We start from the raw sequence: 17079 nt of genomic DNA on the forward strand, positions 1-17079 counted from the left end.
TCAGTCTGAAAAACCCCAAACCAACCAACCAAAAAAACCAAACCCACAAAACAACCCACAAAAAAGGTATTTTCAGCGTAAACCAGTTCATACTGCTAACAGTATTATGGAGGATGTTTTGCAGTAATCTGAACTTGACACTGAAATGTTTGGTGAAGTACTTGGAATGTTACTATTATGTATTTGTTACTTAAAGCAAGAATTATGGGTGACCATGGAACCAGAGAAACTAGTACACTTACTTAAAAGCAAAGATGGGGTGGGGGGGGAAACAAAACCCCTAAAAAACCCCAAACCAAAGCACATCAGTCATATGAAGAAAAATTTACAACATTGTCATAAATGAGTGAGTTAGTTTATCAAAGAGAGTTTAACTTTTTATGCACAGTTCGCAGGATCTTGAATTCATTGAACCATGATGCCTTTGTTTTCATTGTATTAGCAGCTTCTGTGATAGAACTCTGCTGATAGTCAATAACAGACTACAACGCTGTATGATAAGCTGTAAATAAAGATTGTTTAATAAGAATAAAATACTGAAAATTCAGAAAACTTTTCTTAGCTTTGGAATTATAAAAGCAGAAATTCTGATGTGTGTGCTTACACATATTTTTAAAAGAAGATTCACATTTCCTTTAGAGTATTCCAGGTTAGGTATAAAAACCAACCAAATAAGATAAAACCTTGAATATTGTCTATGCAAATGCTTGAGTAAGTTTCATTGAAATGGCAAGTTTATCACTGTCTCTGGCAAAACAGATTGAGTGTGATACTTTTTCTGAAGGTCACTGGTTTTGAATGCTATTCAGTTGACTGTGGCAAATTCTGAAGTCCAGGGCACATGCTGATAATCAGTCAGCATCTCAAAGACATGAAAATCTTGAGATTTAGCTCGGCTATTTCATCTGATTGCAATGAGAAATAGAAGCAGTCTGGCTGCTAGCAAAAACTTTAATGAAGGAAAAATTCTAGATACTAATCTTTCCCATAGGTGGAAATTAACAGCAAGATGGCAGTGCCATTAAGGGGGAAAAAATGGGGTTTGTACCAGTTACATCTTCAGAATAACATCAACTATAGAGTCTGTTAACATCAATTTGATCTAGGCACAACAAAGTCTGATGGATTATTGCAACAAGAATGTGGGTCACTGTGCTTTCACCACCTAAACATTCTGTAGGTGGAAGATGGTTTGTCCTTTAGTCTAGAAGTACAGGATGATCCTGAATTACTCCTAGATTATGATATTGTTATTGAATTAAGACACTGTTCCATTCCAGCATGTACACACTGGTAAAAGGAAGTTTTCATACTCTTTTACCTTATTGACATTGTTGTGCTGTGGTATTCTGGCTGTATGGTACTTCTCCCATGCAATATTTTACATGGTCTTTTCTAGGATTCTTTTATTTCTTTTTTACTGTTCTTGAACTTGTTGTACTTTTTGTTTCAAGTGGCCTGAACTTGGCACCAGTTGCACGGCTCAGAACTACTTGGGAAAAGCTTCCAAGCAAGTATGAAAAGCTGTTTCAAGATCTACAGGACTTATTTGATCCATCAAGGAATATGGCAAAATATCGTAATGTTCTTAACAGCCAAAACCTACAGCCTCCCATTATCCCCCTGTTTCCAGTTATCAAAAAAGACCTTACCTTCCTGCATGAAGGTAAAAGCAGAAGTACATCATCTATCACTAGCTAAGAAAAAACAACATTGCTACTGAATAACTGATGTTCTTAATTTTTGATTGTAGGAAATGATTCAAAAGTGGAGGGCTTGGTCAATTTTGAGAAGCTGAGAATGATTGCGAAGGAGATACGCCATGTTGGTCGCATGGCATCTGTGAACATGGATCCTGCTTTAATGTTCAGAACAAGGTATTGTGTGGTGTATTAGACACAGTTTTTCCCAGCTGAAAGAAGGCTAGGTGTCAGCAAGAAGTGCTTTTCAAGCCCTCCTTGTATTGGAGCAGTATGAGGGTTTTTTTAATTGGTAACAATTTACCAAAAATGTGTTATAGTAAAAATGGAGAAACCAATAAATTTTGTTTATCAACATATAATAAAATATATAGCTGCCAATTACTTTGTAAAAATAAGATTCTATCAGTGGGAGGGAGAGGGTGATACTGGTGTGAACATACATGTATTAATCTAAAATGTTGGTGTATGCCAGCCTTATTTTGATTTAGTGGGAGTGGGAATGTATCTGAAACAGTGTCTGCTAGTAGTGTTAGAAAATGTGGAGTGAGTGCTCTTTGGCTTGATGTTAGACCAGCTTGTTGCATACTCTTTTTCTTAATTTGCATTGGAAGAGTTGGTAATATCTGACTGTATGCCCAAGTCAAGGCTCTTTTTAATGTTTGTGGGCTTCCAGAACTGCTTGTCCTGAGGTCTGGTCTTTTTCTTTCTGTTACGGTCTTTCTCTGTCTCTTCTTAAACCCATGCTTTACTCTTCCTGGCTCTCACTTGCAGGAAGAAGAAATGGAGGAGTTTGGGGTAAGTGGTTGGAGACAACACACACACAGATGTTCATTCTTTCCTTATCATTTGCATTGTTTCCTACTTGCTATCTTTAATTTTCTGGTGTTTTTACTGATAATACACTTTAATCCAGGAGCGCTTTTGCTTTTGAGGTTAAAACACAAAAGTTGTAAACTATTTTAAGTGATTTATATAGGAATGGAGTGTTCTCCTTCACCTCCAATTTAAATTGCCAAAGGAAGTGACTCTTGGTAAAAGAGAAATAAGAGAAATTAGAAAATGGCAAGGTTGCAACAGCTGAAAATTGCTGTTAACTTCCTTATGCCTAAATAAAAAATTGAAAAATTGCAATAGCTGCTGAACTAACTTATTTTCATATTAAAATTCAACCATCATTTTCACTTAATTCAAGAACATTGCTTAGCTTTCATATAGATATAAGTTGAAATGTGCATGATACTTATTTCATCATGAACTAGCTGATCATTTTATTTAACAAAAAGCTGACTTCAGCCTAGCAAGTTACAGGGAAATTCTATTTTGTAAAACTGAGATATACATTTTATATATGGTCAGAATTTAGAAAGTATTTGGAGATCTTTCAAAATGCCTTCTGTATATGTATTTAAGTTTGAATCTCAGCTATAGTCTTCTGTCAGCATTGCCTTACTGCATGAGCTTTTCCTAATGCTCCAGTCTTCTCAGTAGCTGGCTTATGTGAGAGAGCTAGCTTGAATGCTTTTCTAGATGTGTGAGGTGGTATTGCCTAGTTGGAGCAGAATAGGTTAAAATATTTGTGCCTGTAACGTGTGAAAAAGACTTCCTGACCCTCATCTTTCTGTCTGTTATAGCTGTTTGACTTAACGGAATGAGGCATGTGAGCTTTGATCATAAACTGACATTCATGCAATATTTTGCACGTTTCATATTTGTCAAGTGATACTGTGTTGGACTAAGTCATACTCTTCCCTTCTGTCCTCCACTTCCTGCCTCCTCAGGTCTCTCAGCCAGGGCAGTACTAATGCAACCGTGCTGGATGTTGCACAAACAGGGGGTCATAAAAAGCGGGTCCGTCGCAGCTCCTTCCTTAATGCTAAAAAACTATATGAAGATGCTCAGATGGCACGGAAAGTAAAGCAGTATCTCTCAAACTTGGATCTGGAAATGGATGAGGAGAGTCTCCAGACACTGTCTCTGCAGTGTGAGCCAGCCACCAACACACGTGAGCACAGTCATTTGTTAGGGATTTATAGAAAACTGTTATGTACTTCTCTGTTTCATCAGCTAAGACTTAATTGGGAACATTAAGTAGACAGTAAAAAATTAGTAATTATATTCTAAGCCAGTTTTGTTCCTTATGATAGCCCAGTGTAACTTCTGGTCATGTTTTGGATCACTATGAAAATAGTCATATATGAGAGTAAATGTTCTTGGATATGTCCATATTTCAAATGGAGTTACAAATCCAATTTTCCTCTGAGCACTTCTTAATTATTAATTGGAGGGCTTTGCACTGCTCACATTAAAAATCCCACCATATTTTTAGCTAGTAGTCTAATTACGCGATGTCTCCCATTTCTTGAAAGTGCCAAAGAATACAGGGGACAAGAGATCTGGAAAATCTGAAACCTCACCGGTGGCTCCCAGGGCAGGCATCCAGCAGAAAGCACAGCAGCAACAACAACATAAAGCAAACCAAGCATTGCAGGTCCCTGCTGTATCTCTTTATCCCTCTCGCAAGAAAGTGCCAGTCAAAGACCTCCCGCCATTTGGTAAGTGGAACAATGAAGTGTTTGGCTCAATACTGTGAGGTTTGTTTGCTTATGTCAGGGAGACTCTTTTAATCAAAGAAAATCCAGACATTTAGGTCTGGTAAGATTATATGCAGGTTCTGCCGGTTCATGCCGTGTGTATGCATAATTGCATGGAAAGAAACAAATCTATGTAACCATCCTGCCAATTTAGTCAGGATAAGTATTTACTTGTTATTAGTAGCTGGAAAGAATGTATGTTTCCAACTATCTTCTCTGAGATCTGTGCTTAACTGCTTAGATCTTTTTGCTTAGTGGCTTGGAGTTACATTAGCACTTGAAGTACAGTAATATTCCTAAGTAACTGGCCCCTCCTATTGCATGGTGATAATTTCACAAGAGCATAATTCTGATTTCACTTTTTGTTCACTTTAATTGTGCAAGGCTTAGGCTGCTAACAAAACATTAGAAGCAGCAAAATGAGCAAGAAACAAATCAATATTTATCTAGTTCTTGTTGATTTTTTCCCATTAAATTTTAATCTTAAAAGGACTTTGAAGATCCATAGGCTGTGTTTTTGCTCATGATTGGAAAGTTTATGAAAACTGACTAGGTTTTGTTGATGAAGCAGCTGTAAATTTTTGATAGCAGCATTGTGATCCAGCAGATCAAAGGTAAGTTCTGTAGAATGCTTGACAATAACCTCTACCACAAACACTGGCAAAAGTGTCAGAGAAGCTCTGTTTCCATTTTTAAGACTGTCCCAGTGTGGATTTTTTGAGATGCCTGGGAAAAGCAGTTCTTGATGCCCTAGTTCTTTAAATCATACATCCTATTCAGGATGTTTTCACTCTGTAGTTTCCCAAAATAAGATGATACAGAGAAAGTTCTCAAAAAGAATGTCATCAGTCTGTAAGCCTAATCCGCTTTCCAGCCTTCTTTGACCTTCCAGGCTACTCTGAATAGAAAATCAGGAGAACAGTTTCCATTCTTACTATATAAACCTTCACTAACCACTGTGATTCATGTGTTTGCATTCAGCATATATGTAGTTCAAGTTTCTCAGTATAAATTACTATGCATATCCTTGATTTATATATTTTATAGGCAGCATTCTGCAAGATAAAATCTACATTTTCTGTTCTGTGACAAAGTACTTATTTTAGGTGTCAAGAATGAAAGAATGGCTGTGCTAATATGCAGAAATAAAGTGCTATATTTTAAACAGAAGTAGGTTCGAATATTTGCTTTATTTAAGCTGTTGTCAGAAACTCATAAATAAACAGGGAAAAAATAGAGTAATTTTCCTGCATAGTATCTATAAATGCATTGTGAAACAGAAGGATATATTTATACTGTACTTTACATCTACCTATATTAATTTTTATTCAAAGGCATTAATTCCCCACAAGCTTTAAAGAAAATACTTTCTTTATCTGAAGAAGGAAGCTTGGATCGTCACAAGAAACAATCTGAAGACACAGTCTCAAGTGCATCTTCACAGCTCTCTTCTCCTCCAACTTCACCACAGAGCTCTCCAAGAAAAGGTATTAGACCTTTCTCATCCTGTTTCCTGAAGCTTGCCGACTTCTGGAAATTTCTGAGAAATAATTTAGATACTCTGAGAATAAACTATTGCTTCTCCTTTTTTTGTCACATATGGTCAGCAAGAGGCAGGAAGTATAGTGCAGAGTGGGATACATGAAAGGATACCTGGGAACCAGATTTTAGGGATAAAACCAGGAAAGATCACCTGATATGATAGGGGATTTAATGCAGTAAGTCACACTCATGGCAACTGCTTCTGACAAAGAATATTCCCATCACCAGTGCTTGATGCCAGTGGAAGGATGTGCAGATGGAAACACAAAATCCTTGTACGCACGGTATGTGCTGGCCTATTAGAGGAATTATTTGCTCTGTCATACATCTGGAAGGGATATAACTTGTGTATGACAGGCAGGTTTAAGATATTTGGCATTCAAATCATTAATATACAACTGATTATTCAAACAATGTGTGAGGATATTTGAGGAATGGTATTGTACACTGGAGCTTTCTTGACTGATTTACTGTTTGTTTTTTTTTAAGGGACTTTTTAAGTTAATTTAAGACTTGAAAGGGTTTCTTCATAAGCCCATTTGTTTTTTTTTCTGGTTATAAATTGACAAAACAGAATTTTCCTTTAGTTTAAACAGGAAAAAAGTTCTTTTGAAAGTATGATAGCCTAGTTGTATTGCAGATAATTTCTAAGTAAGTCGCTCTTCAGGATATCACAAAAGTTCAGTTTCATAGGTACATAGCACTGTGGTAAAATATTTTTATGTAAAGAGAGATATATGAAAAAAAATTATATGTGTGTGTATGTGTGTAGATAGATATGTATATATAGGGATTGAGTCCTCATAATGGAACTTCAGAATGCTAAAGAGATGGTTGTGTGTTGCAGACTTCCTTGTAGCGATAACTTAACCTAAACTGCACGGGAATGGCAAGGATTTGAAGCTTACATATCACTTTCTCCACTTCCTTATCAAGTGGGTAGTTTCTTAATATGGTAGGTGGCAGTGCCAGTTAGTCAAGGCCTTATGGCTCCAGACTAATGGACCTAACCAGTTCCTTCTCTCTTCTTGGAAATGGGAATTGTAACAATTCACCCAGGACCTCTGGTAGGTGGGCTTACAGAAACAAAGGGGGGGGAATAAATCAGATTGATTAAGTAGGGATTTGAAAAGGGGAGAAATGAATATGGCAAGTACAAATGTCCATCCAAAAGCTCTATTGAGGTGATATTTACTTAGATGGTGGAAGATGTCACATAGATAAAATAGGATATTACCTCAACCCATGTAGACTATCTTCATGATTACCTCCAAATACTACATTAGCAAAGAGTGAATTTATATAAATATGGTCAAGCCTGTGCATTTCTCAAAAATGGAATTGGTTTTCTGTACCTGGCTCATAGTGAGAAAGGCACAGAAATGTTTTCAAAAATCAAGTTATAAATATGATGGTAAATTAAAAGATAAAATCCTTGGATAGCTGTAACATGAAGTTAATTGTATGTCCTTTGAGACAAAAATGGCAGCATTAATTCCATGTTCTCAGCAAGCAACTTGGGATAGATTGGTTGAAGTAGTCTTGATATTTGTAGACTGAAAGCAAAAAAAAATGGAAACTGAAGTTACTTACGGATGCAGGCTATTTAATGATCATGTACTTAGCTGGCAGGAGCATTCAGGACAATGCTGTTTAATGTTAAAAGTTTACTTTGCTGAATTTACCCCTGTGAGATGGTGTGCAATTTTTATCTGTGTAGTGATTTCAATGCTGCTTTGAAATCATGGTATAATTCTGGCAATGTATGCTATTTGGAATGTAATTAGTCAAGTATCACAAAGAAAGCTTGAAAATCTCTCTCTCAACCAAGATACGTAATAAGCAGCCAGCCCAAACATCTGGGCTTCCTGTTTTATTTAGTGTTTGTCTCTGAAGTGTAGCTTTGCAGAACAGAAAAACTATGTAAGAAGGTCTGTTGGATTACTTTAAGAAGAAATCTTGTCCGGGACATGTCTTTTGGTTCTAATCTTGGATACAGTATTTATGCAGTGGCATGTTTTTTTGAGAAGTGAGATTTCATGATGCAGGGATATGAGTATGTTGATGCATTTGAAAGTCATTTGGAGGAGGAGGGCAGAGAAGATGGAAGATGAGCAGTTGGTTTCTAAATGATTAGTGATGATGTCCCCAAAATCATAAACTTAAGACACAGGTTGCACAATGCTACACAGTTTTCTCTTTTGCAGTGTGACTTCTGTGTAAATGTAATCATAGGTTTCATTTACTGCGGTATAGTAGTACTGCAAACTGCCTGGCATTAACTGATCATCCTTCTTGGAGAGTCTGATTAATGTGACATTCTCTTTTCAGGCTATACTTTGGCTCCTAGCGGCACAGTGGATAACTTTTCAGATTCTGGTCACAGTGAAATTTCTTCCAGATCTAGTATTGTCAGCAATTCCTCTTTTGACTCTATGCCAGTCTCTCTGCATGATGAGAGGAGACAGAGGCATTCTGTCAGCATTGTGGAAACAAATCTTGGTGTGGGAAGGATTGATAGAAGAATCATGATTGAACCAGATCAATACAGTTTAGGGTAAGAATTTTATTTGTGCTTACTTGCATTATATACTTTCATATAGTGTGCATGTAGAATGTGTATTTGTTCATATAACTTTCCTGCTTTCTCTCTCAAATTACTCCTACCACCTCCCTTAAAAACTGCCATTTCAATGGTATTTCAATTTTGTGGTAATGCTCCATTTTCTGACAAGAAAAGATTTTGCAACCTTGAGTGTGTGATGAGGTCTACAGCAGTAAGATTTAATAGTGTTGAAGATTATCCTCTTTATGGCAGACTAGTATCCTAACTTGTTTTCTAGATAGGGAATTAACTGAATTAGATGAGAAATTACTTACAAAATCATTGAGTGATCAAGCTGGGAACAGAAATAGCTAGTAATTTTCCAGTCTTTTTAATAGAGATGCGCATATTTATCTAACTTGGCACATTTTACCCCAAATACGTCTTCAAGTCAACACTAACTGGAAGCTAAAATTCCCATTAGGCTGCTGATTTTCTAAGTTATTAACTTATGTAATGATGAGGAAGCTAGTGCTGTGAGGAGTTCTCTAAATCTCTAGCACTGAGTCTTGGCTTGAAAATAATTGTTCTCTACTTTTCTGAGCTGTTATTTGGATGCTTCTGTCCTCTGAATGATTTCAGGCTTCTTAATCCTCCAGGGTCTGTGGATGGCAGACCCATTACAAAACTAGTGTACTTCAGCTTTGGGAATCCCAGCTTATGCATCATTAAATAGATGTCTTAAATATTTAGAAGAGCAGGGTTCCAGTCTGCATTTCAAGGTGCCCTGGAAGGACAAGTCCCAGGAGCCTGGATAGTAGCGGCTAAACAAAAGTTACACCTTGCTTTTCTCTGCTGCTATATAAGTGACAGCGTCAGGTTTGCTTAGTCACTCAAAGGCTACAGAGAACATACATGCTCTACAAAGTAGAAAGTTTCCAAAATCAAAGTTAAAATACATTTCTACTTGCAAGAATTGTTAAACATTGGCTTTCAGAGTTTCCTAAGCACATAAAAAATTATCTGAAAAGACGAAACTTAAACCTGAATATCTGCCACCTCCTGCTAAATCTAACTTTTGATCCTTTGCTTCATGTGGGTGGTAAAGCAGTAGAACCCCTACCTATCAATGTGGTTTGCTTGCCTTAAAGGGCTGCTGCAAAGTTAAGATTTTAGTTTTTGAAATTACTTCATTAAAGTGTTCATGTTCATCAGGATATATCTATTCAGTAATTTAATTTTTTGGGGTATGCATTTTTCTGATGTGGTTTGGGTTTTTTGTTGGTTTGGAGTTTTTGTTGGTTTTTTTTTTTATTATTAAGGATGAGTGTGAAAGGACACTGTTCTCAAATTTCAATTCATTAACACAAATAATTCTTAATATAAATTTCATCAAAACCTTCAGTCATAGTAATGGAATAATTTGGGGTGGAAGGGACCTTTTGAAGGCCATCTAGTCCAACCCTTCCATATGTTCGCTGTTCTCTTGACTGTTGAATTTTTCATGTGTTTTGTAAATGTACTCCAATTTCAATGATGGATCTAATTTTATTTTTTTTGTTTAATCTGTTTTTTCCCCTCCCTCATCAACATGAATTTAGCTCATATGCACCACTGTCAGAGACCAGAGGCTTGTATGCTGGAGCAACTGTGCTTTCTTCTCCAAGTGCAGAAGAACTATCACAGGATCAGGGAGACAGAGCGTCACTTGATGCAGCTGACAGTGGCCGTGGTAGCTGGACTTCTTGTTCAAGTGGTTCTCATGACAATATACAAACAATTCAGCACCAGAGAAGCTGGGAGACTCTGCCTTTTGGACATTCTCATTTTGACAGTTCAGGCGATGGGGCAGGACTGTGGGCCTCAGGCAGCCATATGGACCAGCTGATGTTCCCTGATCATGGCACAAAGTATGGCAGGCAAAGTCAAGGTAGGGAGTGCCTTGATCAAGCACAGTCCAGAGCAAGCTGGGCATCCTCAACAGGATACTGGGGAGAGGACTCAGAAGGTGATACAGGTACCATAAAGCGGAGGGGTGGGAAGGATGTTTTGATTGAAGCTGAAACCAGTAGCATAATATCTGTACCAGCAGAGGAGTCGAAGCCAGCTCCCATGCCTACACATTTAGCAGTACCTTCAAGCAGTACCAAGGGGATTATTGGTAAGTTAAGTTTTGTCTACCATGACGTATTTTAATTCATTGGCTTGTGGTTCTTTGTTCTGCTTTTCTTTTGTCTACTTTGATATTTCTTTTTTGTTATTTTTAAAGCAAACCCAAGCATACTGCAGTCTGTCAAATTTTCCCTACACTTTTGTAGCTAGGAAAAATGTCACTTAGTGTTGATTCCCAGTTCTGGCAGTATCTTTGTATTTCAAGAGAGCCTGCCATACATAGTTCAACTGCTGGACAGTGTTTTGAGAGGTTGATGTATTTTAGATGTCTGCTCTGAAATGTGAATTTCTCCTCACAAGAAGGTTCCACAATCTATATTTAGAAATCTTAGTGTGGCCTGATTTTTTTTTTTTAGAAGTGTTTTACTTTATATACCTGTTTGACTTGTCTGATAATTGTGAAGATTCCTTACTTCAGAAAATGGCATTGCTTTGTGCTTAAATACCCACTGAGATATTTCTTTGGACTGCTGAAACTGAAGAGCTTCCTAAGATGTTAGAGCTGAAATTCATTTGTAGTGATTCAACAGGAGAAAGATCAGAACATATAAATTAGTATGAAGGTGTCATTGGCAGAGCTTAACATATTGCTCATACTGTTCCTTCTGTGCATCTCAGTCCTTGGGCCATCCAAGACCTCTGCATTTAATTCCTTTCATTGCCCTTCACTTTGCCTTTCATCAGGTTAATAGGAAGAACTATCTAACAGCTATTTTGTGCTGACACAGCTGAGAAGGTCTGCTAGATTGAGGTCGTGCTGAGACCAATGTGATAAACTGCTTTTCCATTTTCTGCCCAAGTATATTGCTTAGTAATGGCCCATTGCCTCAAAGCTCATGTACACATCTGAATCCCCAAACTCTCAAGAGGAGAGAGCTGTTCAGTTCAGGACTCTCCAGTTTCAAATTCAAGCCACTCTATTATTTTACTCTTTGTTACTCTTGGTTTCCACCAGATAGTGAAATAAGCATGCTTCCAAATGTGCCTCTCCAGACAGTGCTTGCCACTTCATTTTTTTAAAGAAACTGAAAGAGGACTGAAAATTCAAATCATGCACTTCAGCACTGTTAACTAATTATCCTGCAAATGTAGCTCTGCATATTGCTGTCCACAGAAAGCACTATTTTCACATGGCTGTGTTGCACTGAATAGATGTTAATCTCTTGCAGTATTTGAGTAGATGTTTTCTACAGAATTTCTTCTGCATCAGAGTTATTTTTTAGAAATCTGAGTAAAATTTCTCTGACCTGATAAAATTTTATGCAACACAAATACTTAAATTCAGTTGGAAAACATTTGATTTTGTTATAATACCAAACCTTTATTTTTAGTCCATAAAAACGCACATCCAGGTAGCACCAGTCCATTTTAAGCTTGTACTGCCCTTTCAGTCAAATCTGCATTGCCTAATGCAAGGTGATGTTGTCATCACCACTTGTGCAAGGATATACAGTATATGACAAACTATGGGGAGTAAATTATCTGTGTCAGTGGTTTTTCCTGCTGTGTTTGCCTTTGTACTGTAAATTAAGTAATCATGTATTAAAGGACTAGACTCACAAAGAGTGTTCAGTATCAAAGTCCCAGATGATGTCTTCAATTACATCACTCCAGAATTGAGTGTCATGCTTATCTGCTGTTTGTCCTTAGAGATGCTTAAAATTCTTAATCACTGTTTCATCCCTTGCAGTTCTTTGCAGGCGAGAGCTTCTAAGTATGCCCAGCGTTAAGCCTCTTTTGGGTAAACAGTTATGCCTTAGTGGGATCCACAAACCTGGTGGTGGTCTTTCTGTCTCCTATGTAAAATCATATTAAATTGTTGCTCTTGTGAGCACACATTCAAGTTTTAATTTTGCAGCGAATATAACCGTGTGAGCAGTGGGCAGTATTGTTTAGAGAATCCCTTGCCTCTGCAAGATGCTAAAAACAAGTGATAAGCTCTTCAGTACAAAGCCCACCTTCATGCTTAAGATAGTCATGTTTGAGGAGATACCCATATTCCTGCTGCTTTGCCACTTCTATGGACGCTTCAGTCTTCTGTGTTACTTTGATCAGTGTACATTTTATTGTACACGATTGATAGAACATCTTCAGTTGCTAAGCTTGAACAAATTCCCCCCTATAATTTGTTGACTTTTATACTCAAAGAATATCTACATCCTGTGTATGTTGAATGTACTTTCTTGAATGGTTTATTTTTCAAGACCTTACTGTTTACTATTAACATTTGTCCTTCAGATTTTCTCCTCCTGGGCTTGAGTTGGCTGATGTTTATTTAACTTTGACTGTTTATTTGTCTTTGAGCAGTTTTCCTTTTACTGTCACTTATACTAACCTGTTGTTTGTTTGCTTGTTTTTCCCTGCAGCACGAAAAGAAGGTAGATATCGGGAACCACCTCCAACTCCTCCTGGTTATGTAGGAATACCTATTGCTGAGTTTGCAGAAGGTGGTTCACATCCAACCAGAAAGCCTCCAGATTACAACATAGCACTTCAGAGGTCTAGAATGGTGGCAAGGACATGTGAGTCTCATGGGACATCTACTCCACAGCAGCAGTCGCATGGCCATTCAACTAGCAGGCCTGTGAACAAACCTCAGTGGCATAAACCAAACGAGTCAGATCCACGTCTTGCTCACCATCCATCTCAAGGGTTTTCCACAGAGGAAGATGGTAAATTTCCAATTGTTAGATTTTGAGTGTAGTGCATGCAAAAATGGTCAATGCTTTCACAGAAACAAAGCAAATTATGCAGATGTGTTCTGCCATAGAAGTTCTTGCCATAATGTGAACTCTTTTCTATCTATCAGAACTTGCTATTTGGTATCTCTTGGAACGGGAAAAATTCAGTTCATCCTAATAAAAAAAATTAAGATTTCAAATATAGGTTCACCTGAATCTTGGGCAACCAAGCAATTGTCTTAGGCAACTTCTCTGGAGGTGCCTATGTTCGCCAGGTACAGCCTTGCCTGCCCTGAATTTTTTCAGTGCACTTAATGTTTAGATTTTTTTCTATGGAGTGTAAGCATAGCTGGATTGCATCTTGAGGGCTAAGTGCTCAAAATCTAGGCAGGACAGTGTGCAAGTCATGTGTTTGAAAGCTTTGTTTTGCTTAATGATAGAAAGACTAAACTTCCCCTTCCCTCTCTAACTTAGAGTTACTAAGGTTTTATATGCATGGTGAACTCTGCAGTTGACTATAATACCAAAAAAAAACAAGGGGGAGGGGGAAGTCTACCTTATCTGAATTGTCTCAAACTTTAAGAATTACCATGACAGAAAATTTTAGTTGTTTCTACGAATGACTACAACTGACTCACATTTTACGCAGTCTTAATTCACAGATAACTTCAGGGAAGAATGTAAGATGGCTTTATGAAGCTATTAGATATCCAGGAGCAGCTGTTGTGTTCCTTGGGTTTAAGAATGGCACATAGCTCAGTTACAGCAGTTGTCTTATATTCTTTGAGAACAGAATTACATGAGACCCAAAATGTACAGATATTTAGAATGTTTCAAAATATCTGATACAACAAAATGGAAAACAGTGGGGGTTGTTTCATTCAGCAGCAGTCATGTTCTGTATGAACTGAATTGTATTTTTCCCTGTCCTATTGTGTTTGCAGAAGATGAACAAGTCTCTGCTGTCTAAGACTTGGTCTTTTCTGGATCCAGAGTGAGCCACCTTACAGGAGAGCACAAGAAGACGTCCCTAGAATAGGAGCCTTGGAGCTATAGTTAAAGGATGGTGGACCTATTTGCCTCCTTCCCTGCCTTAAAGCAGCATGGGGCTTCTTCCTCTGCCCCTCCCCTTCTGTCCCCTCTCCCCTTGCATGTGAAATACTGTGAAGAAATCGCCCTGGCACTTTTCAAACTGTGTTGCTTGAAATGCACAGTGCAGCAATCTCCAAGCTACCACTGTTGCTGTCTGCCACATCACACAGTATCATTCCAAATTCCAAGATCATCACATCAGGATGATTAACTCTGGCTGCACTTCCCAATGCCTGGAAGGGTTTTTTCGTTGGGGGTATTTTTTGTTTGTTTGTTTTTTAATCTTCCTTTTGGATTTTAATCACAGTCCTAGCACTTGGTCTCATTGGAATAATGAGATAAGCTAGTTGTCAAATTACATTTGGCCTTTAATCTACAAAGAGAAAAATGCATTAAAGTCCTTCAAGGAGGCAGTGCTTGTATGCTTGTTTACAATGCCTTTGTTCCGGTTTTGTGTTTGCATTTCAGAGATCAAATACTGCATCTGCTTAGTAATTACAGTATTATTTCATACCTGTAAGTAGGGTTGCCAGCCTGAGCTCCTGGAAAGAGTACTACTGTTACATGGCTGAGCAGGGCAGAAAGAAAAGCAGAGGTCACGGAATGCAGCCTTTCCTTGACCCATCTCGTTTCGCTTTTATGTGCCCCACCCTGGAATCTTCAAAAGTTTGTAAACGCTAGCATTAATGGCATCCTCAGCTGAGAAACAGGTGCTTGCAACTGGCTGGTGATGGAAGAGGACACTGTGTCTCGTACCTGTGCCTTGTGGAAAACAGGATGGCATTTTAAAACAGAAAGTGTCCCATTCTAATGAGACAGACGGCAACCCCACCTTTAAGTTATATATTATTTTTGTTTTATTTTATTTTTTACTATATAGTAATATTAAAAGAAAAATTAACTGGATAACATTGCAGTGAAGGCAAGTTGGGATGTCACAGCTCGTGTCAGCTGTTAACACTGATCTAATAACTTCTATCTATTGACTTTGGCATTAGGGTATAAACGAGCCTTTAAGTAATGAAAAATAACACATTTAGGTTTGCCAGCCTTTGCAATGCAGAAATAGTCACAACTGTTAATGGCTTCGTGGAATACTGCATGTGTAGAGAAGGCCAATGTGTAGCAACCACCTGCTCACAGCTGCTATTAACCCTATAATGACTGAAATGACCCTCCCCTCTATTTTTATGTTGTTTTTTTGCACAGACTCCGGAGAAGTGAAGGCTGCCAATCCGAGTAGTACTCAAATGTGAGGAACTGCTGGTCTTGGATTTTATTTTTTTTCCATTGAACTCAGCTGATCATATTGATCAGTAGATAAACGTAAATAGATTCAACTTTTAAAGATCAAATTGCAGTGTTTTTTCACTGTATCAAAAAAATGTCAGTGCTTTATTTAATTCTCTCTCCTGTAATCATAGCTTTTGTTGATTTGCTTATATATCACATTGTCAATTATGCATTTGTAATTTTACATGTAATATGCATTATTTGCCAGTTTTATTCTCAAGGCTATGGACCTCATGTGCATATAGAAATACAAAATCCTAGCTCTATCACAAGTTGCACAAATGTTATATAAGCATTAAGTAATTGTAGACCATAGGACTGCTAATCTCAGTTCGCTCTGTGATGTCAAGTGCAGAATGTACAATTAACTGGTGATTTCCTCATACTTTTGATACTACTTGTACCTGTATGTCTTTTAGAAAGACATTGGTGGAGTCTGTATCCCTTTTGTATTTTTAATACAATAATTGTACATATTGGTTATATTTTTGTTGAAAATGGTAGAAATGTACTATGTTTATGCTTCTACATCCAGTTTGTATGAAGCTGGAAAATAAATAAATATAACATTAAGGAAGTCCATATTGATTCTTATGCATTTTACATGTTCCACATACTTGAACAAATTTATGAAAAATTTTACTTCTCTGTGTATTAATATTAAAGGGACATTGCCAAGTGATGTGGGCAAACTACTGGTGTGGAGTTTTTCTTACTGTACAGTTGTGCTGCTGGTAACTTTTGAAAAGTCGGTGGTGCATAGTGCTGAATGAGAATGCCTGAGATGATGTGTGGCCCCAGCGGAAACATTTGCGTTGCCAAAACCGGAGTATAGGTATGGTCTTGGGTGTATATATAGAAGCAAGCAGTTCTGAAGGAAAGCTTGTGTTGATTTTATGTTCTGAATGGTGTAAAAGTAAGGAATAGATGCTTTAACATTTGGATGGGGAGAAGTATGGAAAATGATCCGTTTGAGTTTCTACCAAAGATGGCATTTTGAGTAATAAAGATTACCCAACAGAATCCCCAGTAATAAAAGTTGACTTTGATTCAATGTCAAATCTGTAGATTACGTTGTTTTTTTCCCCCCAGAGGTTAAATTCACTAATTCATTATTTTCAGTGTTATGCAGAAGACTGGGTTAAAATGTCACTGCTAAAGCCATTATCAGCTGTATTCCTTTGAGTTTTCAAATGGTTGACGGCTGTTTCCACATCTAAAATTAGTTCCTTGCAAAGAGAAGCGACAAAATGGTCTGTCTGCATTTAAGTCTTCCTAACATAACTCTGGAAATGTTCCATATTTAAAATGCAGTCATAAAGTTAAAGAGCACTGAAAACATGGGACTAGTAAACAATGTATTTTAAGAACTGAAGTCTCTAATGCTGTAAGGAAAGAGACTGTGTGTGGATTGTGTGTCTGTTGTGGAGTGGAACTACTATCTGTGAATCTGTGGCTAG

General features: G+C 37.6%; 1 protein-coding gene across 4 annotated transcripts in view; it reads left to right on the forward strand.

The window, feature by feature from the left end:
- The window catches only part of RAPGEF2 (Rap guanine nucleotide exchange factor 2), a 168545-nt gene extending 152203 nt beyond the window's left edge, over positions 1 to 16342 (forward strand). For 2 of the 4 annotated variants that reach the window (XM_054165732.1, XM_009904571.2), the window contains 10 exons: positions 1455 to 1666; positions 1754 to 1877; positions 2475 to 2498; positions 3482 to 3705; positions 4070 to 4255; positions 5629 to 5781; positions 8168 to 8393; positions 9983 to 10542; positions 12920 to 13225; positions 14179 to 16341. In XM_054165732.1, the coding sequence (XP_054021707.1) occupies positions 1455 to 1666; positions 1754 to 1877; positions 2475 to 2498; positions 3482 to 3705; positions 4070 to 4255; positions 5629 to 5781; positions 8168 to 8393; positions 9983 to 10542; positions 12920 to 13225; positions 14179 to 14204 (2041 nt within the window). In that variant the 3' untranslated portion in view covers positions 14205 to 16341. Of the gene's footprint in view, positions 1 to 1454; positions 1667 to 1753; positions 1878 to 2474; positions 2499 to 3481; positions 3706 to 4069; positions 4256 to 5628; positions 5782 to 8167; positions 8394 to 9982; positions 10543 to 12919; positions 13226 to 14178 lie in introns of all 4 variants that reach the window. The other 2 variants (XM_054165731.1, XM_054165733.1) reach the window with 2 other exon arrangements.
- Positions 16343 to 17079: the final 737 nt, after the last annotated feature.

The sequence above is a fragment of the Dryobates pubescens genome, chromosome 1, assembly GCF_014839835.1.
Source record: "Dryobates pubescens isolate bDryPub1 chromosome 1, bDryPub1.pri, whole genome shotgun sequence".
Classification (NCBI taxonomy): Eukaryota; Metazoa; Chordata; class Aves; order Piciformes; family Picidae; genus Dryobates; species Dryobates pubescens.